Here is a 24,906-nt window from a genome sequence, read left to right on the forward strand (position 1 = left end):
CAGCAGTACAGGGCTCATTACACCATTTAGCACTTTTGATTCCACCATATCTACTATGTCAGTGGACAACTATTGCAACTTGAACATACCTACTGGCCAGTTCATTATAAGCTCGTCTAATCAACAGTACAATTTAGCAATTGCTCCTCCTCCTCTCATATGCAGAAAACAGAGCTCAGTCCAGGTTCGTAAGCCAACCATAGCCTCTGTATCATAGGAGGCAAGGGGTAAATCACCCTCCAGATGTTGGGTTGGGCACACTTCCACTACATGAGTTATTGTCTGCAACACTGCTCCACAGTCACAGCTCATGGAGGAAGTGCGTGCCTGGCTATGGTTGCGGCTACTCTGGATGAGCCAAAGCGTACCCTGTTGAGGCTGGTCCAGGATCTACGATTAAGCAGACAAAGAGGCAGGTGCAGCGATGGACTCCTGATTTTACTCAGTGTGTTAGACTTTCTCCCCCACTGGTGCTTCCACTCTGTAAGAACCTAGTTTTCAGCTGCCTCATGGTGCTGACTATCCTACTGGTCCTTTACCATGTGTATACTCCTCTCCAGCAGTGAGTGTCAAGAGATCAGCCACTGTCTCGCACACCAGTCTGCAGGAGTGGGATTCCTCCCCTGAATGTAAGCAGAACTTAGGGTTGGCGCTGCAAGTTGTTTCCTGTTTTAAAATGGGGCATCAGTTACCCGGAAATGTAATAGGTTGATTTTCACTTGTCACAGCTCTCCAGGCAGACTTGACGGTCATGGCATCTTGTCGAAGGTCTATCAGAACAACGTGCACTAACACAGACTGGAGTATAATTCAAGCAGCCACTAATAATACAAGTGGCCAAATTCAGTTCCATGTAGACAACTGAAACGTAGCAGCTTCGCCCCAGGCCACAGAGCAGTTTTCAGTTGGAGCAAACACCAGAGACAGATGTATGAAGGACCAAAGGGTCTGCTCCCCAGGAGGTTCCTGATTGTTTTTGCATCCAAGCGATATAGGAAGAGATCTTAATTTTCAGGTGTTCCTAGGGAGTGTGCCATGTCAGGTTATGGTCAAATTTCACTCCTGAGTATGTGACAACTGATTGCTAGGACATATTGAACAATGAATGAAGTCTGGCCTGAGGAATGAAGTGGGCTGTCTACATTTAAAGACATATGTGCTATTTCTATAGCCACCATCTCTGTTACTCTAGATTTTCTGACTATAAAATCTCTTTGTTTTCAGTGATGAATAGCAATAGGCTCAATGAGAGAAACCACCTGCTGTTGTTTAGATGAAACAACAGCTCACCTCTTTCAGCTAATTTTTGACATTCCATTCAATCCATGAGTTATTTTCTGGGCCTTTCAGCTGTTGGGTTTCTAGAGCTTTGCAGACATTTTCACCCAGCTGTGATCTTCATCCATCCCCTCTGGCTTTATCTCACCCAATCTTAATTAACTCTCATCAGCCCACCCCACAAGAGGCCAGCCAAAACGCAGTGGGAAGCACCATTTGTGCAGCCTCAGAATGTATCTGGTGCATCTGCCTTTCAAAAGCACTGAACCTCTGGCCAAAGCAACATGGTGAAATAGAATATATGGCAGACAGCAGCAAGGACAGTGTATTGAATCGTGTGCAAGCCCATCTAATTAGCAATACAGGCGAAAAGATGGTTCTTTTCCATTCATGCTAAGCTTTCTATCCTGACGGAGTAGGCTGCAGGACAGTCTCACTCCTTCTGGTGGAACATTCCATCAAAACCCACTGTGACTACAGGAAGGGTGAAAAATTTTGTGCTTCAATTGCACTAAACTTTGCTCATCCACGTTTTGATCTTCTGTCTGGTGCGGTATAGATCCAGACCCATCCTGCCCTTCCTGCAAAGATCAGACTCAAAGATAAATGGTTCCAATTTTTGCCCTCCTGTTGTAAACATCCCCACTGAGGAGGCAAGATTCCTGGAGCTGTCAGAATCCCCATCACTAGTGCTTTGCACTTCTCTTAGTTATCAGAGCCTCCTCCACAAGGCAAGTGTACACAACATCATCACTAGCCCCAAACAAAAGCAGCCTGGTGTTTCTGTTATCTACTAGCTTGCTTCATTTTTATGAACTGGTGTTCCTAATCCTGTGGGTTTGATTCACTACCATTTCAAGCTCAGCACTGTGCCAGCCTATGTGGCCTGGCCCTCCCAACCACCCCATAGCAGCAAGCCAACATGCATAGGCTGGCATTCCCAAGCACGCTCATATATGGGTGGGAGACAAAACCTTTTGTTAAGGAAACAAATCCACTCCAGTCTATAAAAGGAAACTACAGGCAGTGAGAGAAACATCTTGAAATGCACTTGCTCCACCCCAACAGTGTCCTTTCAGAGATTCAGAGTGTGACCCCAACACTAGAGGCTCCCCATTACAGTAACCCAGAACAAGCTTGCTCCTGGCTATTTCCTGCGAGGCAGTGGACTCATGCGGGGTGGACTCCACACTGTGGCTCTTACCTGGGAGAAGGGCTCAGTGGAGCTTGTGGATACTGCCGGTCAAAGACATGCATATCATAGGCAGGGGGCGAGTAGACAGGAGGAGGTTCTTCATCCGAACTGTCAGGTTCCAGTGTCCGCTCCAAAATCTACACAAATAAATGAAGGAGAGAGAATAAGAGACCAGCCACAGGTCAGAAGAGGAGAGCTTGGACAATGCAAAATACGACTAGGGAGGCCCGATCCTCTCCTCTCACATACACAGGTGTAAATCAAGAGCTACTCTATAGATGTCCATGGAGCTGCACTGATGTAATGTCAACATGGGACCAGAATCAGGCCCATCACATACTTTACAGCAAGCTAATGTGGGGCTGCCAAACCCAGCAGTGTCCCTTTAAGACACATTGTAATAAATCAGTGGATGGGAAACTTGTAGTTATCAGAGACAACTTGACCACCTAGTGGAAAAATGGCTAGCTAAATACACACAATCTCTACTCCCTGGAGGAAAGGGCAGGGATAACATCTCTCCCATTACACAAGTTGTAGGACACCAGGACTCAGGGGCCTCAGCTGATCAGTTATAGTATTTATCACTGGTGAAACTAAACAAGCAAAGCAGATACCGTACAAGCACCAGCAGGTAGGGCTGGGTGCATTTAATTTTGGTTTTTAAGAGTGTGCAACAATTCCTGCCCAAATCAGGGTCCCAGTCTTGAAAGGGCTAAGCATTCAGGGTTGGATTCTCAAAAGCACTTCACTTAGAAAGACATGAACTTCGCACACTTTGGTGATTTTGGAAATAAATCCCTCCCTCAGCAACTTCCGACTTCTATGAGAAAAGTGAGCACCTTCCAGGATCAAGCAGTTAGCATGGCAACTCCTGGCAGGCTGCTGACCGTGGCCTGAAGCACTGCACAGGGCAGTCATTCCTAGTGTTGCCTGTATCTCTCTCCCTCACAGCGTAAGGAGAGTCTGCAGTTCACACCCCGAATGGTGTGGAGGTAAGTGCATTCTCCACACCTTTGCATTGCTCTGCACGTGCAGTCCTGCACTGTGAACACAGACCCCATGAAGATGGCCGCAGCGCACTGAACTGATTTTAAACATAGGCTTATTTTTCTCTGTTAGGTGCCCAACTCCTCTGTAATCTCTTGGGGGAGGAACATGACCAGGCAAGGAGCTGCTTCTTGACCTCCTTTAAAAGTTGATTCTTCCGGTAACTGTGTCTTTAATTTGATTCTAGCTTTCTGCATCTCTCACCAGCAGTGATGTCACTTATATGAGCTGCCACTGAAGACTAAGGCATCTCGGTTCCCATCCCCACGATGCCCTCCAGGAACAGACTTCCTGATCAAAAGCTCGCTGAAGTCAATGGAAGTCTTTCCTCTGACTCAGTGAGGTTTTGGTTCAGACCTCAAGTGCCTTTTAAAACAAACTGATCCAGCCACATATTTCACTGATTGAACCATGCACTCGAATGTGTGCTTGCCTCACTAATCAAACTGCAACCTGCTTCTGAACTTCTTGTATATTTTACTGACTGACCTCAGACTGAACCATAGCCTGACCTAGGGCTAATCTACACTGGGGGGGATCAATCTAAGATACGCAACTTCAGCTACATGAATAGCGTAGCTGAAGTCTAAGTATCTTAGACTGAGTTACCTACCGTCCTCACGGTGCGGGATTGACGCCCGCGGCTCCCTGTCGACTCCACTACCACCGTTCGCATTGGTGTAGTTCCTGAGTCGACAGGAGCGCATTCGGGGATCAATATATTGCGTCTAGATGAGATGCAATAAATCGATCCCTGAGAAATTGATTGCTACCCGCCGATACGGCCGGCAGTGAAGATGTACCCCTACTTTACAAAACCCAGTGCGCTGCATACCTTGACAACTCACATGCACTTGGGAATAGCTCTTAAACAGTTACTGGGTGCTAATGACTCAGTTCATTTAAAAAGAACAGGAGTACTTGTGGCATCATAGAGACTAAGGCCAGGTCCACACTAGAGCGTTAAATCGATTTAAACAGCATTAAATCGATTTAACGCTGTAACCGTCCACACTACAAGGCACTTAAAATCGATTTTAAGGGGTCTTAAAATCGATTTCTGTACTCCAGCTAAACGAAAGGAGTAACCCTAAAATCGATTTTACAAAATCGATTTTGGGCTAGTGTGGACGGAAATCGAAGTTCATGGCCTCCGGGAGGTATCCCACAGTGCACCAGTGGCCGCTCTGGACAGGTAAAGGAACTGTACTGCTGGCCAGGTACACAGGAAAAGCCCCGGGAACTTTTGAATTGCATTTCCTGTTTGGCCAGCGTGGAGCTCTCAGCAGCACAGGTAACAATGCAGTCTCCTGAGAATAGGAAAAGAGCTCCAGCGTGGAACGCACAGGAGTTATTGGATCTGATAGCTGTATGGGGAGAAGATTCTGTGCTATCAGAACTGCGTTCCAGTAGACGAAATGAGAAAACTTTTGAAAAGATTTCTAATGCCATGAGGCAGAGAGGCCATAGCAGAGACTCGGTGCAGTGTAGAGTTAAAGTGAAGGAGCTCAGACAAGCGTACCAGAAGACCAAAGCAGCAAATGGCAGATCCGGACCTGGCCCAAAAACATGCCACTTCTACGCGGAGCTTCACGCAATTTTAGGTAACTGCGCCACGACAAGCCCCCCCCTTGTCTGTGGATTCAGAGGTGGGGGTAGTAATCTCAGCCACTGCTGATGATTCTGCGGACGGCGAAGATGTGGAGGAGGAACAGGAGGACGACGAGATGGCAGAGACCACACAGCACTCCATTCTCCCCAACAGCCAGGAGCTTTTCCTCAGCCTGACAGAAGTACCCTCCCAGCCCTCTCAAGCCACTAGCACAGACAATGAAGCCATGGAAGCAACCTCTGGTGAGTGTACTTTTTTAAATAAAAACCATAGTTTTAAAGCAACCGTTTTTTAATGATTGATTTGCCATGAAGGCTTGCATGCAGTAGCTGGCATTAAAGTTACTGGAAAAGTCTGTTAACATGTCTGGGGATGGAGCGGAAATCCTCCAGGGACATCTCTATGAAGCACTCCTGGAGGTACCCCAATAGCCTTTGCAGAAGGTTTCTGGGCAGGGCAGCCTTATTCCGTCCACCATGGTACGAAACTGTACCACGCCATGCCTGGAGCACGTAATCGGGTATCATTGCATGACAAAGCCTAGCTGCGTATGGCCCCGGGGATTGCTGGCATTCAAGAAGCATAATTTCTTTTTCTCTTTCTGTTATCCTCAGGAGAGTGATATCGTTCATGGTCACCTGTTAAAAAGTAATGTACTTTATTAAGGGGACAGAGATGACCATTCCTTTGTTTCTGCTTTCCTGCTCCTTTAATAAAAAACCTTTCCTAGCAGTTAGCCATGTAGGGGATGGTAAAAACCTGCACATTCCTACGGGGAGATGTCTCTAATGGCGCTGACCTTTTTAGCATTTGGGCAGCAGGAATTATCACTGCTAATTGCCAAGGCATAGAGGGTGGAGGGGGGAGGTGGTAAAGTGACCTGCCATTACAGCAGACATGCAGATTAGGGGGGGGAACCATTCACAATTTTCCTCTAGTGCTTAACCTTTCTGATGGCATAAGAGAAGAAACAAAAGATTAGCTTTTTAGCAGTTTGGCTGCCAAGCATGAATGTTACCTGTTAATAGCCAGGGGTACAGGGTAATAAAAGAGGTTGCACGGTTCACTGCCATTAGCCTTACCATGTCCCCCAGCAAGCTGATTTGTAATCCCCGGACATGCGTCTGTGTTGATCTCTGACACCACAGCCGCAAGCACTAAATACTAAAAGAATCCAAAGGCGACCTTGTAGTGAAGTGACATGTGCTACGTACGGTGAATAGTGTAGTTCACTGTGAAAGAGTATAACCATTGTTCTCTGAAATGTATCTCTTATGATCCTTCTATCACTCTTTTCCCCCACTCATGCAGCTGCACATTTTTCAAGCCTCCCTACCCCAGTCCCACGGATAGGTCAGATAAGGAGAATAAGGAAGAAGAGGACACGGGAGGAGATGTTCACAGAAATAATGGCAGTAACCCGCAGTGAAAGAGCTCATCTGGGGGAGTGGAAAGACGTGGTCGCAAAGTACAGGGACGCTGCCAGTGAACGTGAGGACAGGAGGGACGCTCGAGATGAGATGTGGCGGCAGGAAGATCAGCGGTGGCGGGCTGCAACGCTGGAGCTGCTGCGCGATCAAACTGACATCCTCCGAAGTCTGGTGGAAGAGCTGCGGGGTCACAGAGTGCCACTCCAGCCCATGTTTAACCTCCCTCAGTACTCACCATGTCCCATATCTTCCACACCCAGACGTGTAAGAACGCGTGGGGGAAGGCTTTCTGCACCTGCCCACTCCACCCCTGTGGACAGTCCAACCAAAAGGCTGTCATTACATTGAAATGCCCTTAATGGCATTTTTCTTCCCTCCTATACTCCTCTCAAACCACTCCCGGGGTACCTTTTCATTTCTTTTACTCTTCTTATAAGGACATGCTATTCAAAGGCAGTGGGAGGGTGGGTTGGTTACAGATAGTAACTTTATTTCCATAAGCAAGCTGTTATGGAAGGGTGGAGGGAAGCTTGCTTGCAGCAGCAGGAGTCAATACATGGGGGGGGGAGGTTCATGAAGGGGAAAGAAACACAGCAGTCACACCGTACCCTGACCCATGATGAAACTCGTTTTCAAGGCTTCCTTAATTGCCTTTGTCTTCCCTCCCATTCTCCTCCAAAAACCCCTACTTATGTATTTTTAATCACATGCTTTTAAAAGCAAGAGGGAGGGTGGGTTGCTTACAGGGACTGACTTTTAATAAAGAATACAATGTTTTCTACAGATACTAACTTTATTTCCATAAGCAAGCTGTTATGGGAGGGTGGAGGGAAGCTTGCTTGCAGCAGCAGGAGTCAATACATGGGGGGGGGGAGGTTCATGAAGGGGAAAGAAACACAGCAGTCACACCGTACCCTGGCCCATGATGAAACTCGTTTTCAAGGATTCTCTGATGCGCACCGCTTCCTGGTGTGATCTTCTAATTGCCCTGGTGTCTGGCTGCGCGTAATCAGCGGCCAGGTGATTTGCCTCAGCCTCCCACTCCGCCATAAAGGTCTCCCCCTTACTCTCACAGAGATTGTGGAGCACACAGCAAGCAACAATAACAAAGGAGACATTGGTTTGGCTGAGGTCTGAGCGAGTAAGTAAGCTTCTCCAGCGACCCTTAAGACGGCCAAATGCACATTCTACCACCATTCTGCATTTGCTCAGCTTGTAGTTAAACAACTCCTGACCACTGTCCAGGCTGCCTGTGTATGGCTTCATGAGCCATGGCATCAAGGGGTAGGCTAGGTCCCCCAGGATAACTACAGGCATTTCAACATCTCCAACTGTAATTTTCTGATCTAGGAAGTAAGTCCCTTGCTGCAGCCGTTTAAACAGAGTAGTGCTTCTGAAGACACGAGCGTCATGAACCCTTCCTGGCCATCCCACGTGGATGTTGGTGAAACGTCCCTTGTGATCCACCAGTGCTTGCAGCACCATTGAAAAGTACCCCTTGCGGTTTATCTACTCGGTGCCCTGGTGCTCCGGTGCCAAGATAGGGATATGGGTTCCATCTATGGCCCCCCCACAGTTAGGGAATCCCATTGCAGCAAAGCCATCCACTATGACCTGCACGTTTCCCAGAGTCACAACCTTTCATAGCAGCAGCTTAATGATTGCTTTGGCTACTTCCAGCACAGCAGCCCCCACAGTAGATTTGCCCACTCCAAATTGATTCCCGACTGATCGGTAGCTGTCTGGCGTTGCAAGCTTCCAGAGGGCTATTGCCACTCGCTTCTCCACTGTGAGGGCTGCTCTCATCCTGGTATTATGGTGTTTCAGGACAGGGGAAAGCAAGTCACAAAGTTCAAAGAAAGTGCTCTTACGCATGCGAAAGTTCCGCAGCCACTGCGAATCGTCCCACACCTGCAAAACTATGCGGTCCCACCAGTCTGTGCTTGTTTCCCGGGCCCAAAATTGGCGAGGAATGGTTAGAACCTCCCCCATTACCATCAGGAGCTCCAAAGCGCGGGGGCCCGCGGTTTCGGAGAACTCGGTCTCCAAGTCCTCATCAGTCTTGTCGCCACGCTGCCGTCGCTGCAGCATCCTCTCCTGCATTTGCTGCTCATGGTTCAGCATAGACAGCACAAGAATGCGTGAACTGTTTACAACGTCCACGATCAAGGTACTGATCAGACCAGGGTCCATGCTTGCTGTAAAATGGCGTTTGCTCACTTCACCCAGTAAAAAACACGCGAAATGGCTGTCTGCTGCTTTCAGGAAGGGAGGGGGTGAGGCTGTACCCAGAACCACCCACGACAGTGATTTTTGCCCCATCAGGCACTGGGGTAGTAACCCATAATTCCAAGGGTCAGGGAACACTGCAGGAACTATGGGATAGGTACCCACAGTGCAACGCTCCTGAAATCGATGGATGCCAGGGACCATGGACGCACACCACCGACGTAAGGTGCCCTAGTGTGGATGCGTAAAATCGATTTTATAAACCCTGTTTTATAAAATCGATTTTACTAATATCAATTTTAAGCTGTAGTGTGGACGTGGCCTAACAAATTTATTTGAGCATCAGTTCATTTAGTGCTCCTTTGCAGAACAAGCTACAGAACATGAGGCCTCCTCTATGCCTAAAACTTAGGTCAAACAAACCACATGGCTCAGGGGTATGAAAAATTCACATCCCTGAGAGATATAGTTAAGCCAACCCAAGCGCCAGTATAGACACTGCTAGGTTGACAGAAGACTACTTCCATCGACCTAACAACCGTCTCTCAAAAGGGTGGGTTTGCTATAGCAAAAGAAAAGCTCATTCCATCACTGTAGTCTCTAGACTACAACACTATAGCAGTATAGCTGCCATGCTACCGCTGTAGCGCAGACATACCCTAAGGCCTGGTCTACATTAGGAAATGAGGTTGGTATAATTATATCGCTCAGGGGCGTGGACAATCCAGTTAAACCATCCTAACCCCTGATGTACACAGCACTAGCTCCTCTTGGGGAGGTAGAGTACCAATGCCAGCTGGAGAAGCCCTCCCATCAGCATATGTAGCATCTTCGCTGAAGCACTACTGCTGTGCTGCTGCAGTATTTTAAGTGCAGACAAGCCCTACGTAAAATTCCATAGTGATGACTTATCTTCACGAGCAGGGGTCACATTCTACATAAAGAGAAGTGCCAGCTGTGTCAGCAGAACTAGGCTCTTGTGGTTTAGAGACCTATTTACTCTTCTGAGCTACTGTAGTTTGGTAAAGAGTCCTGTGGCACCTTAAAGACTAACAGATGTATTGGAGCATAAGCTTTCATGGGTGAATACCCACGTCGTCAGACACACGCATGACTAAGTGGGTATTCACCCACAAAAGCTTATGCTCCAATGTTAGTCTTTAAGGTGCCACAGGACTCTCTGTCGCTTTTTACAGATCCAGACTAACACGGCTACCCCTCTGATACTTGTAGTTTGGTAGTTTCTTAACAGATGCGGCAGCTGGGTTACTGACAAAGCCTCTCCCCTGTGGAAATATGAGATCACATATGAAAATGAATCTGAGGATAAATGAGACACTAACCACTGACATCTCTTACTCTTGTGATGGATGGTTCTCTTCAGGAAACACTCATGACTGGAATAAAATGGGAAGGAGGACGGGCGCTCAGGATTGAGATACATTGACTGAGCAATGCAGAAACCAGGACGGGAATAGCAGGAGGTGCTGCAGATCGCGATTTGAGGGGCACTGGCTGAAGTATGTAGGAGAAGAGCCTGTACAGTGCCTGCTTGCACTATTGCTGGGACAGGGCTAAGGGTAGAAGACTTTCCTTTTCAGAGGCCATAATTTCAACCACAAAATCAGCTATAAAAAGAAATATACTTTGCTCACCTGCAAATTGCAGTGTAATATCAGTGGGTATGATGAGGAGTCCTGGACTGTTGTTAATAAACAATTTGCACTTTACATTAGAGGATCTTACATTGCCAAACTAGTATTAATTGAGTCTTCCAACTTCTCTGTGTGAAGTAGATAAGTAAGAGGCCCATTGACTGTCAATGGGATTTTGGCTCCTAAGTGTCCAAATCCCTTTTGAAAATGAGATTTAAACTCCTTAATCAGTTAGGTGTTTCAACACAGGGCACAGGAATGCCTAAATACCTTTAAATATCTGGGCCTAAATGACTTGCCCAAGGTCATACAGTGATGTCAGTAGCAGAGCTAAGTGTGACTTCCCAGTCCCCTGCTTTAATCACTTGTCAATGTTACTTTGCTATAAATATCACCATGACACATCATGTTGTTAGATGTCTGTGCAGTTCTTTGGGAGCGGGGAGATGAATGTGCACCAGTGGCAGCTCCAGCTGCAAATTTTAGGTATGTAATCCTCTACAATTCTCCTCAGGGGCACATGCACTCAGAAAGGGCACTTTTAAAAGTGCCCCCCAGGCTTTGGCTGTTGCTACTAGCTTGTTCACTGAAGTGTGCATGCCCTCTGGCTTTGGAGGCCCCTGCTGGAAACAGTCCACCTAGGGTTTCCCCATGGATTTCATCTGGAAGATCCAAGGGTAACTGTGAAAGAAAGGCAGGGATATTTATTTTACTTAGATATTTTTTCTATGTGAGGCAACATCCAAGGTGACCCAACGGTGGAATCACCACTGGAAAGACCAAGAATCCAAGAATGAGAACATTTTCTTTTTAACTGTAGACAATTTGGAGAACACAGCCTGCTTTCTTGATGCATAATGCAGGCACAAAACAACTGGAGACAGGATGAGGAAGGGAAGGAGGAGTATGGTGCACATAATACGACAGCAGACAGAATGATATGGTTAACAAGGATCTAGGCCCAAGTCACAAACAATACAGCTCTCTCCTGATTGCATGACTCCAATTACAAGAAATTAGACACCCAGCACCTGCAAGGTCCCATTGCCTTGACATTGGAAGCCACAATTCCCTTCTTAGAAATCCTTGTCTTGTCACGTTGTTTTTAATCCATAAATAGTCAAAGAGCCTCTTGTAATCTGAAGCCAGTTTCCAGCTGCCCATTTTGCTAAGCCTGACACACAGTCTGTCCTTATCAGCTTCTGCAGGTAGAACTCTCTGCTCTCACTCCTCCTACCCACCCACCCACCGTTCTTTTCTTCCTACTTTTTGTTCCTATGAAATAAAACTCATCAAAATAGAGTGAGTGGTTACACCATCAGAAAGTGCAACTGAAGTTATCAGACACATGCCTTTGCATTTTGCCACTCAACATGCCTTAAAATGTTACTTGTTCGCAGAATAACTTCATTCCAATGAGTGAGAGTTACATGCACAGTTTCCACTCTGATACGAGGGTTGCAGTTCCTACAGACCCAGAGAATTCCTTCTTAAACTACTTCACCATAGTTTCTGTACCTCACCATATGTTACGATAGTATGACTGGAAGTAAACATATGAAGGCCACTACATGCGTCTGTGCTCTTGCACAAAGTTCCAGATGGCGCATGTTCCCTAGTAAATAAAGTAGACAAAGCTGGAACTCAAGCTGTGTTGAAATCTGTTTGTATCTTCAGTTAATAGCTGTTTTTTTTCAATAAACACCTCCTGTTTCAGTAGCTCTCTGATTTTCTCTTGATACCCCGGGTCCTACCCACCATCCATCCAGTTATGGACTGGAAATTTGCTCACTCTGGCTAATGACACAAACTAAATGGATGCCCCATGGAATTTCCTTTCTCCATCCTCTCCCTCATGCACTCATGTCATCATTTTCTACTAAGAGGTTAAAGCAAGTTAGTGTTGGGAGTCAGAACTTTAACTCTGTTTCATTTTTATTATGGACATAGGAACATACTGCTGTTTATCGGCAGACATAGGAAAGGGATGGCTTGCTATGTCCCAGCACAGGGAACTCACCAAGTGATACTTTATGTGTACATGTGATAGCCACTATCTTGGCTGACACAGGGACTGAACCAGGGAATGCCAGACCTGAAACATGAGTATCTACAGCTCAAGGTGAAGATACAGGATCTGTAACTGGGGACTGTAACAGACTCACAGTCTCTGTAAATAAGTCATAGAGAAAAGTATATAACACACACTGAGCAATGTATATAACACACACTCACACACTTCATGCTCACATGGAGGGGGAGGGAGAGCTGTAAACATGCATTAAGAGCAAACTAACCCCTCCCATAACATTTAGATGCATCCTCACTTCACCACCTTGGTTTTCTTCTAGGTCAGGGGTCGGCAACCTTTCAGAAGTGGTGTGCCGAGTCTTCATTTATTCACTCTAATTTAAGGTTTTGCGTGCCAGTCATACATGTTAACATTTTTAGAAGGTCTCTTTCTATAAGTCTATAATATATAACTAAACTATTGTTGTATGTAAAGTAAAGAAGGTTTTTAAAATGTTTAAGAAGCTTCATTTAAAATTAAATTAAAATGCAGAGCCTCCTAGACCGGTGGCCAGGACCTGGGGAGTGTGAGTGCCACTGAAAATCAGCTCGCATACTGCCTTTGGCACTCGTGCCATAGGTTGCCTACCCCTGTTCTAGGGTCATTAAGAATGAGCTATGCTGTTCCTAGTTACTTTGTTTCAATGTTTTGCCTTCTCTTTATTAGATCTTGCATTTGTCCTGCTTACAACAAAGAAATCCTGATCATAGCCATCCTTCAATCTCAAGGTACATGAGGAGCATAGAACTGAATACAGAGAATGTGTTAAACGGTGCTGACGTTTCCTGTGACAATAGCATTACAAAGCTGAGACACTTCTGCTCTAAAAACTAAGGAAATATGATGACTTCTTACTCAAAAGATTTGCTTCCTTCCTTTCTCTTTAGCGACAAAGACTCAGTTAACTCAGTTCCAAATGTAAGGCCAAACTGTTATGATTTTTCTTGCCCTCAGCCCCAGCGTTATTGGACCAGGCACTCTAACTGCACCTTCTCATGGCATATAAGCAATGCAAAGGCTGCCAAATGCAATCAGCTTTGGTGATCACCCACCCAAGCTGCAGTTGAACCAATCACAAAGGTAAAAAAGAATGTCTATATTCTACCACCAATCCATCTAGCTCTTGAGGGACAACCTAAAAATTCAGAATACACTGATGGTAAAATCTAGCACCAAACATGACATGAGAAAAGAGATCCCTTTAATTAATACACTGTTTGGGTATGGATCATTATACCAGTATAATATGCACATGTACATTTCTTGAATGAGCAGACACTTCCTAAATATATATAGAGAGAAAGAATGCAACTCAAAGAATGAAGTACAATGCTCTGCACTCAGGCCCTGATACAGGAAACAGGCACATAATTGTCAAGCATATGAGTAGTCTTATTGACTTCATTGTATTTATATTGAACCGGAAGTTTAAATGTGTGAAGTCAATGTATTTGCACACAGGCACATGATTTCAGTGGGACTACCCACATGTTTAAAAGTTAAGTGTGTGCTCAAATGCATTGCTGAATTGAAGCCTAATACAGTGCCTTTCATCTAAGGATATCATGGTGTTTTAAAACACTGGCTAATAAAACCACACTGTAAAGCGGGACAGTATTATAATCACTGTACAGGTGGGGAAACTGAAGTATATTGAGGCTAAATTGTTTGCCCAAGGTCACACAGGAAACGCCGATAAGAGAACCCAGGAGTCCAACCATACAGTCCCTGTCTATAAACAAGAACTCCAATCCTTTTCCTGGATGCCAGTGAACAAAACCCATGCAAGATGTGGGGGTAATGAATGTTACCTCTGGGGAAATACTGTCATCTGAGTCCGAGCTGTCATCATAACCGCTGCCGTCTAAATTCATCTGTAAGAGCTGGTCAATGGTGGCATCCACAGCTCCATTGTTAGCCCTCAAAACACATTCAATAATGTCATAATCCATATTGGGGAACATAGTCTTGAAATCCTCCATGGCCTGGTTGAATTCCAGCCGTCGCACCTGCCTGGTGGGCCGGCTGTTGTTGAGTTCCTGGGCGGAAGAGCTGTTCCTCGAGCTGCCATTGCTGCTGCTCCGCCGGAACAGGCTTGTCATTTTTGAGAACTGTTTTTGAAAAATGTTTAATCTTTTAAAACCTACTTTAGAAATTAAAAAAAAAAAAGAGAGAGACTATAAATCCTAGGTGAGGAAGAGGTGGGAGTAGTGGGCACCGCCTGCCAGCTTTGTGGTCAAGAAACTACATAGCCGTCCTTTAACGCTATTGCCCAGGTATCCAGCACAAAAAGAGGAGACATCCAGGATGCCTCAGCAGAAGAGCAGGAATTGCTGTGCCAACATGGAGGGGCCTGGTTCCAAGCAGTTCTCCACTGGGGTCCTGTGCAGGACAGGTTTTCAGCAACACGACAGACTCCTGAGACACTGGAGCATAATGTAACCTGGGAACAAGAAACAAAACACACTTGGAACAGAATCATGGGGAAAACAGATCAGAAAGTTTTTTTTAAATAGAAAGAAGGGGGTTTTGGTGGAAAGACGTGGACTTCCCTTTAAATATTTCAGGAAGCTTGTCAAAAATTATGTTGAAATCATTGAGAGAGAGAGAGAGAGAGAGAGAGAGAGAATGTGTGAAGCACCTGGTTTTCAGTAAATGAAACATTTCAAAAAAATGTCAAGAATGTTTCTGAACAAAATTTTGATTTAAAAAAATAAGTGAAAATGGGTGTGTTTTCCAAGCCTCTACAGGGAAATAACACAATTTAAAAAAAACAAAAAATAACCCCTTCAGCTCTGACCAGCTCCATTCACAGCACACATAGGGCATTTATACTTTGTATGTTTATTCTGCTTGGCCAGTAGCAAGGCCATGGAGCTTAACAAACAGTATCACAGTGGCTAAAGACTGTTTGTACCTACTAGCTGCTAATTACCTATTATCCTGTCACAAGGTCTAAGGCAGGAGACAGTTCCCAGGATAGAATAGGACGCTGCATATATTAAACTAATTCTACATTCTACCTTAGCCACATTAAGTACAGATAATAAGCAGACTTATCTCAAGTACCAAGCAGGAGTGAAACAAAGCTGGAAATGGGGCCTCGGTCTGCCAAAACTTTGGACACATCTCTCCGGGCAAAGAAATACAACTGGTATGCAGATACCATGGTAATGAGCATCAGTAGACAGAGAAATATACTTTTACCTTCTAAGCTAGGAGGAAAAGCATGACTAGGCAGACCACAATTGTGTTTTTGTGTCTGTCAAGTTCTGGCTTCCAGTGCCGTTCTAACCACTAAGCCACACATTCTCCCTAAACAGCACAAGGCTGTATTTTCAAATATTTATTAACATGTCACAGCGACTAGGCAGACATGTTTATATGGCACTTATGGAAACGAACACAGTTTTCTGCAGAGGGAGCTTCAGAGGGAGATTTTAAAACTGTCAAACATTTGTATAAACACAAGCACTTGGATTTGCTACTGAGAAAGAGCAGTTCAGTGTTCTCATTCAGAACAAGAACCGCAAAAGGAACCAGCGTCACCACAATTTGGATAACACATTGCCTTACTCCCCTTTCCAAGTCATCATATCTATCTTCTGGCGCGGTTCTAAATTCCTCTTTAATAATCCCTCCCTTGCACATTAGAAATTCATGGGAATAACAGCTCTAAAGCGAGGAGGTTAGTCTGCTTTTTAAAAAGGAAGTATTGCATTCCCTATCAAAGGAACACGATAACTTCCAAAAGAACGTGTCCAGAAAAAAAAACCTGTGCAGCCAATCATTCATTGTTATTCACATTACAGTAGCATACAGAAGCCCAAGTCACGGACTTGGAACTCTGATGTCCTAGGCACTGTACAAACACAGAACAAAAAGATGGTTCTGGGCTTACCATCTAAACAAACAACAACAACAACAACGGCATTTTCTACCCCAAAGAGTTACAATCTAAAGAAAACCATTCAAAATCTCCAGCTGCAGTGTTATTATTTATATATAATTGCCTCTCTAAACAAAGTAAGTAAAACCAACTTTGACAATTTCAGAACAGCAGATAAACACTTTGCAAACACGGCAAATCAAACATTGGGAAAAGTCACCAAATCCAAGATTCACTTTAAAACATAAACTAGGACCGTCAATTAATCGCAGTTACCTCAAAAAAATTAATCGCTATTAATCGCCATTTTAATCGCACTAATAAACAATACCATTTGAAATGTATTAAATATTTTGGATGTTTTTCTACATTTTCAAATATATTGATATCCATTACAACGCAGAATACAAAGTGTACAGTCCACGCTTTATATTATTTTTATTTGCACTATAAAAGTGATAAACAAAATAAATAGTATTTTTCAGTTCACCTCCTACAAGTACTATAGTGTAATCTCTTTATTGTGAAAGCGCAACTTACAAATGTAGATTTTTTTTTTGTTACATAACTGTACTCAAAAATCAAAACAATGTAAAATTTCAGAGCCTACAAGTCCACTCAGTCCTACTTCTTGTGCAGCTATTCACTAAGAGAAGCAAGTTCGTTTACATTTACGGGAGATAATGCTGACCACTTATTTACAATGTCACCTGAAAGTGAGAACAGACGTTCACATGGCACTTTTGTAGCCAGCATTGCAAGGTATTTACATGCCAGATATGCTAAACATTCATATGCCCCTTTATGCTTTGGCCACCATTCCAAAGGACATGCTTCCATGCTGATGATGCTCGTTAAAAAAAAGTGTGTTAATAAAATTTGTGACTGAACTCTCTGGGGGAGAATTATATGTCTCCTGCTCTGTGTTTTACCTGCATTCTGCCATATATTTCATGTTATAGCAGTCTCAGATGATGACCCAGCATGTTGTTTGTTTTAAGAACACTTTCACTGCAAATTTGACAAAATGTAAAGAAGGTACCAATGTGAGATTTCTAAAGATAGCTACAGCGCTCAACCCAAGATTTAAGAATCTGAAGTGCCTTCCAAAATCTGATTGGGATGAGGTGTGGAGCATGCTTTCAGAAGTCTTAAAAGAGCAACACTCCGATGCGGAACTTATAGAAACCCAAACCATTAAAAAAGAAAATCAACCTTCTGCTGGTAGCATCTGATTCAGATGATGAAAATGAACATGCACTGGTCTGCACTGCTTTGGATTGTTATCAAGCAGACTCTGTCATCAGCATGGACATATGAATGTTTAGCACATTTGGCTCGTAAATATTTTGCAACACACGCTACAATAGTGCCATGTGGATGCCTGTTCTCACTTTCAGGTAACACTGTAAACAGGAAGTGGGCAGCATTATGTCCTGTAAATGTAAACAAAACTTCTTTGTCTGAGTGATTGGCTGAACAAGAAGTGGACTGAGTGGACTTGTAGGCTCTAAAGTTTTACATTGTTTTGTTTTTTAATGCATTTATTTTTTGTACATAAAATTTTACATTTGTAAGTTCAACTTTCATGATAAAAGATTACACTACAGTACTTGTATTAAGTGAATTGAAAAATACTATTTCTTTTATTTTTACAGTGCAAATATTTACAATAAACAAAGTGAGCACTGTACACTTTGCATTCTCTGTTGTATTTGAAATCAGGATATTTGAAAATGAGGAAAACCTCCAAAAATATTTATATAAAATAGTATTCTATTATTAACAGTATGATTAACTGTGCGATTAATCATGATTAATCTTTTAATCGCTTGACTGCCCTACCATAAACAGATTATATAGCTCCCACCTTTCATTTAGAGACACAGGGCCAAATTCATCTCTAGATTAACTCCACTGATTAACAGACTTATACCAAGGACAATTTTGGTCCATAATATACATTTTCAAAGGCTTTTTCTTAATTGGCATGTGGAGAGTTCAAGACAACTGTTCAGAAATTGTATTTAATTACTAAAGAACCCAAATTCAATTATTTTAAAATAAAAATGTCAGAAGGACCTTAGCAAAACATCATGTAATCAGATTCAAAACCATTAGGCAGAGCAATAACCTCCTAAGTCATCCATGCATAACTATTCGATTATCATGTGTATGTATTATGCACGAAAGTTATGTTCCTCATACTAACCAATTCATGTTAGCAATAAAGCTTCAGGCTTTTACACCTTGAGTTATTCCAAGCAATTTAATAGGCTGCACAGAGTAGCCCAGTATCCAAGCAAAGAACAATGACAATGCAGTAGTGATCCCTCCAGGGAACTGTACTAAGCCCTGCAGAAACTTTAGATGGATGCACTTAATTTTGCATTTCTGTTTGAAGTCTCTTTTTAGAACAATGCCCTGTTCTGTCAGTGATGCCTCATAGGAGCACTCTGTTTAGTAAGCATTCTGGAGTGCACCCATGTCCCCCTTTTCTTCCATCTTATTTTGTATTCTGCATTGTAATTGAAATCAATATATTTTGAAAATATAGAAAAACATCCAAAAATATTTACAATATATTTAAATTCATATTCTGTTATTGTTTAACAGTGCAATGACCCCAGTTCGTCCCTGACTCCGCTACTTGCTTCCTGTCTTTAACCTGGTGCCTAACCCTGACTTCCTGGTATCCTGACCTGGCTCAAATCCAATTCCATTACATGTCTCCTGCCTGCAACTCAGTGCCTGACTCCAACTTCCTAATACCCTACTTGGCTTCACCCTAACTCCATGACATGTCTCCTTATCACAGCTTGATAACTGACCAGTGCACGGTGGCCACCCCCAGCCTGGCCTTGACATCTAGCTCTGTAGTTGTATGACACGATCCATATTGGGGGCTGGGGGGGGAAGACGACGACACATTTTCCAACACTGGATTCAGGGTAGTGGGGGCCTTGCTGTCTTTGGCATCCAATGACAAATGCAATACTTCTATTTCTCCAAGGTTGGTGGTTGTAGGGAGTTGCGGGTTCCGATCCAGCAGGCAGTCAGTGTGTAGAGGCAAGGTGGGTGGGCTGGGTGGGGAAGCGGGCAGCAACCTTGTATGATGGTAGCCTGAGGTCACTGTAAACAGAATTGCCATCAATCCATCGAACATGTTATATAGTAACAGTAATAAAATAAATTATACCACATTCCCATTGTACAAATGGGGAAGCAAAATCATGGAGAAAGGAAAGTGACTTGCCCAATGGCAAGGCTGGAAACAGAACCCGGATCTCCCAGCTCCAGGTCCTTTGCCTCTCTCCAAACATAATATGAAAGGACATGGAGGTGCCAATATAACTCATGAGGAATATCAGTAGAACTTCCTGTATCACATTACTACTCAATCAAGCTCTACTCCCAACCAACCTGCCCTCCCTAACCTACCCACAACAAACTTTCCCTGAATTCTGGCCCAATATAGCAGGTTAACAGCAGGGCTCTGAAAATCAGGGTTTATGCAGGGAAAGTAAGAAGGATGTTTTGTTGTAAAGTTGTTCGGGTCATCAGTGCAGACAGTAGTACACACCACATCCTCACCCAGTGTCTGATAGGTCAGCCAGTGTTCACTGAATCTCACATCAAAGCACCACGCCTTAACCAATACAAGCTGTATCCTGCACAGGTCGTTGGAGAGAGATGTGCTTACTGTAAACAAGCTTTTCTACATGAGAAAGCACTTATTACCGGGCAAAGCCAGACATGCGTTAATTGTGACATTTCACAAATGTATTCCTCTGCTGGATTTCCTCCTGCTTTTTTAATTTAACATGCTGGGATTTTTTCATTTCTCACATTCCACCAGATTTATTAATTAGTCTTCCACCTACGCTAGGAAAACAAGAGCATTCGGTCTTGTTAATGTTGCTGGTTTATGCTGCACATATAGGACACTTTTCCATTAGTTCTTTGAAAAGAAAGGTCTCTGGATTTTTATTTTTTTTTTAATGGTTAATGTCTCCTCAGACTGTTGCTCTAAATCCATCCTAAACTAATTTGTTGCCTTTCCAAACCAAGGCGGAGATCCTGCAACTAGAACTATTTAGGAGGATTCCCTACACCCACACTGATCCAACTGCAGGATTGGGGCCTAAAATTATGACACGACTATTAATTATTATTAATGGACCAGGACTCCACTGTCCTAGGTACTCTATAAACACAGAACAAAAAGACAGTCTCTGAGCCAAACACTTAACAATGTAAATAGTACAAGAGACAACAGATTCATACAAATAGTCTGAGAGGGAAACAATGCAACAATATTATCAGCATGATACACTAGCAGCCTAGTTGTCAAGTTTTTTTCTAGGGGTTCATGGCAGAAAACAGAGAGATCCTGATGTTAATTTCAATGAGAGTTAAGAGCCACTCAGCATCTTACAGGGCTTAGCCTATACTTTGCAACTTCTACCCAAAAACTGAAAAGAGCTTGACAACTCACAAGCATTACATCTGAAGTATTTTGCATATGGGGAAACTGAGGTAAAAAATTTAAGGGACTTGATATAGACTCACTGTGTGATCTCGGGCAGAGCCAGGAATGAAACCCAGCCCTTATGCCTTCCATTTCCATGCATTAGCCACTAGACTATATCTCATTCCCTTTGTTCGTTCAAAGGCATTAAGTCATGTAACTGTAGACAGAACCCAGGCCTGCATGTTTGGTTGTTAACCTGTTGAACATGTAGCAGCTACTAAGAGGCCTGTCCTGCTTCACCATCTAATTATCTGACTCCAGAAAACAGCAAAGTACCATGGTGCATAATCCCAAGAGAGTGGAATTCCTTTGTCAGAGAAACCGTGGTAACCGGTGAGGAAACATACATTTTCTGTGTCACATCTGGCTCCTCGCCCCCCCTCATACTTACATTTTATTTTAAACTACCGAGACAGTCGCAAAGAGAGATTGAGTGCAGTCCAGAAAACCTAATGTGCCGATTAGATAAAAATACCTATTACAGATGTTTCCAAAAGTAATGAATACTGAAGAGAAATAAAAGCAGTGGTGAGCCAGGATATCAGCTATGAGGTAGTAACTACACAGAGTGCTACAAACACTTTGATCTCTCAAGTCAAACAACAAGAAAATATCTCATTGGTGCTCCCACCTGCTAGGCTGATGATATCATGTCAATTCACATTATAAGCCAACACATGATCATTATGCTTTCCTGATGTTGGTGAAAGAAGGGAAAAAACAAACAACGGAGTCTTTTTAAACTCATCTCAGAAAAAAACTGAATTGGTGGAAGCATCTTCTTCATGAATTGATTACTAACCTCTGACCAGGGAAGAACAGCAATCTAGCAATGACCCTAGCGACACCTGCGGTTAAACTGTGGGAATTCTGCAAGGGATCTTGTGTGCTATTCTGATCACCCCATGAGATACAAAGAAGGCCATTCAAAAACATGGCAGCTTAATATAAAGAACAGCTTTTTAAAGACAAAAATGCAATGGCTACAGTCTTAGAACCTCAATATTCCAAATATTTTATAAAAGAGAGGGTCTTTTTTGGTTACTTGCTTACCAGAACTCAGTGGTTGTCAATGGAATTGATCCTACAGGACAAGTGGAATTTTAAGCACCTAGAACCACACAAAGAAAGAGCAAGTGACCTCCATTGATTGGGTGTTAGTCTGCTCTTTGGACAACAAGGGAACTCTACAGCTTGGTTTATACTCCATGGCAAAATGCATATGAATATGTCACTTGAAGGTACATTCAGACCACACTAGCCACTGCTTATGATTCATCTTGTCAATTGCTAGCCGTACACGTGTCTTCTTACACTGGGCCAAATCCCATGTCCTTACTAAATCTCTGATCCCAAAATCTGTGGCCACAGTCTGCCCACATGGAACAACTTGTCGGACAGAGACCTCAGGATTTACACATTCCTTACTAGGACGTAACTCCCATTCACGTCAGTATTTAGCCCCCAGCTTAGGAAAACGTTCCTGTTCAGGAAGGAAGCCTAAGCACATGTTTACGTTCCAATGCAGTCAATGACACTGTAGCATAAGCTTAAAGTGAAGCATCTTGTCTGAATTTTTTAAAAATTGTCTTTCTGAGCTTGTTTCTGTAAAAAGGGGCCCAGTGGTAAACTCTTTATTTTAAATGCATCTTAAACAAAACCAGTTGATATTATCTGTCTTTGTCATACAGGGGCATCTAATTTAGTATCCTTTTAAAATGGCAGTAAGTTATGAGGTTCAGCCTTGTTTAAAAGATGCTATGCCTGATGCAACTGTGAAGGGTCATTTAGTAAGCAGAGGAAGGATAAAACAAGCCCTACTCACTACCTTTCTAACCTATATGGTATTGCAGGGGGGAATTATTTTTGGGAACTTCTATGGTCTGTGCTAAACAAGAGATCAGACTAGATGATAACAATGGTCCTTTCTGGCCCTATAATCTATGAATTGCTGCATGCCTAATACTATCGGTGCTCAGATAAATTATTTACATTGTGCTAGAGGTCCCTGCTCAGAGGTGCTTACAGTCTAATTTTACTTTAGATGGCTCTTCCCTTTCCATATGTGCGTGAAATCTACCATGGTCACAGACCTAGCTCAGTGCCCATGCACCCTTTTTTGGTGGTTTAATTTGTGCATAATTTGTGTACTGGCCCTCTGCACAGGGGGGAACGACACCCTCTGGGAGGAGCCTGAAAGCATCCTAGTATGTTGCTTTATATGTGAAGAACACAGGCCCAATATTCCAAGTGCCCAAAGAGTCCATTGATTTCAGTTGGGTGCTCACCACTACTCAAAATCAGGCCCCCTGTCAGCAAGAGACCAAGTCAGCTTGTTCTAATATCAATTATTCCTTTCCAAGGTAGCTGTTAGTCAACATGATATGGGAGACTGGGACAATTCATCTAAATTATAGTCCATGGTGAATAGCATGTCTAAATGCAGTAACAGACTGAATAATTGAAAGCTTCTGGTCAGAATATTTTTAAAATTAGGTATGTGTACAATATGCTATATGTCAACAAGACTCCACGGCATGTCTTGGTTTGAACAACACTAAGGGATTGCGGTGTTCAGCTATTTCCAAAACCATGGATGACACAATACACTGTAGTTTGGAAAAAGTTTGCTCTGAAGTCTGTTTCACTCTGTCAGTGACGCCTTTGAAGAGAAGTATTAGAGAAGAGATGATACATTTTAACCACAGATTTGTGCCTTTTCCCTCATGTGCCCCTAAGTTTATATATGTACAGGGACACAATTTGCAGTGATGATAATCATGGTTGATTTACTGTAAATCCATTAAAATATCTTTCTTTATTAGCCCGTGCACTTCAACAGTACCTGTTACCAGAGAATTTCAAACCACTTTACAGGTATGGATTAATTTAAGATCACAACAAACTCTCTATGAGGTCGGCGATATCTTTACCTTTACTGATAGTTATTTTGGGGTATTTCCTCATATTCTGTTTGTTGACACTTCTTTATATCGCTTGTTTGTTGACAGTCTTCTTTGAATTTCATGTTTAGGAGCAAGTACAGTAAAAGAATATTTGGAAATATTGAACGCAAACCAGCTAGACTGGATGACAGGAATCAGAGGTTCTTAGAATTACTGCACTACTGATAATTATTTTTGTAAAGTCAATGAAGCATTGGGGAGATGCCAGGAGGTTAGAGAAAGTCAAAGGTTATGCTGATTTTCAAAAAAGTAAAGATGAGCGCTCTTGTCCATTACCAGCCTAACTGCTTTCTCATGTAAAATAATGGAACGAATAAAAGAAAAAACACACTCACTGAACAGCTGGAAAACAACACGCAATAAGCAGTATAGATTTTTACAGCTTCAATGGAAACATTCAGACGTAGAAAGTGGACATTTTTACGTACTCAAATGCTTCAGTTTGTGATTCAGGAAATCATATGGTGTGATATTATTTGGTAGCTAGAGCTAGGTACTAAAAGTCAGAACTTCTGAGTTCTGTTCCACTGTCTCACCATGGACAAGTCATCTGGGCTGAGATTTTAAAATTCACCTTAGGGGATCTGGACACCCAAATCCCATTGAAATTAATCCCACTAATAAACCTCAGCCTTAGCTTCTCTATGCCTCAGGCTACCCATTTGTAACATCAGGATTGTAACTCTTATCTACCCATTGTCCAATCATTTGAGGACCTCAAAAATTCTTTACAAACTTTTATTATATCCCTATTTTACAGGCAGAGAAAGAAAGGTACACAGGAATTACATCACCAAAAGAGTCAGTGACAAAGACGGCAGTGAAACCCAGGAGTCATGGCTCCCAGATACCTAAGGGCTAATCATTAGACAGTACTGCCTCCTACACTCCCTTCCTCCCCCAGATATGTCCTACTTGGCAGTAAAGAACCTGGCCTATAGGTCACTGTATCCAGCCTGTTAACCTGACTCAGAGAACAATATGGACAAATTATGCA

At 43.2% G+C, this 24,906-nt stretch overlaps 1 protein-coding gene across 9 annotated transcripts in view; it reads right to left on the bottom strand.

The window, feature by feature from the left end:
• The window catches only part of CUEDC1 (CUE domain containing 1), a 122,015-nt gene that overhangs the window by 19,243 nt on the left and 77,866 nt on the right, over positions 1 to 24,906 (bottom strand). For all 9 annotated transcript variants that reach the window (XM_050929598.1, XM_050929603.1, XM_050929602.1 and 6 more), the window contains 2 exons: positions 14,332 to 14,963; positions 2,483 to 2,610 (listed from right to left, as the gene is read on the bottom strand). In XM_050929598.1, the coding sequence (XP_050785555.1) occupies positions 2,483 to 2,610; positions 14,332 to 14,622 (419 nt within the window). In that variant the 5' untranslated portion in view covers positions 14,623 to 14,963. The remainder of the gene's footprint in view (positions 1 to 2,482; positions 2,611 to 14,331; positions 14,964 to 24,906) is intronic.

This window comes from Gopherus flavomarginatus, chromosome 19, assembly GCF_025201925.1.
Source record: "Gopherus flavomarginatus isolate rGopFla2 chromosome 19, rGopFla2.mat.asm, whole genome shotgun sequence".
In the NCBI taxonomy this organism is placed as follows: Eukaryota; Metazoa; Chordata; order Testudines; family Testudinidae; genus Gopherus; species Gopherus flavomarginatus.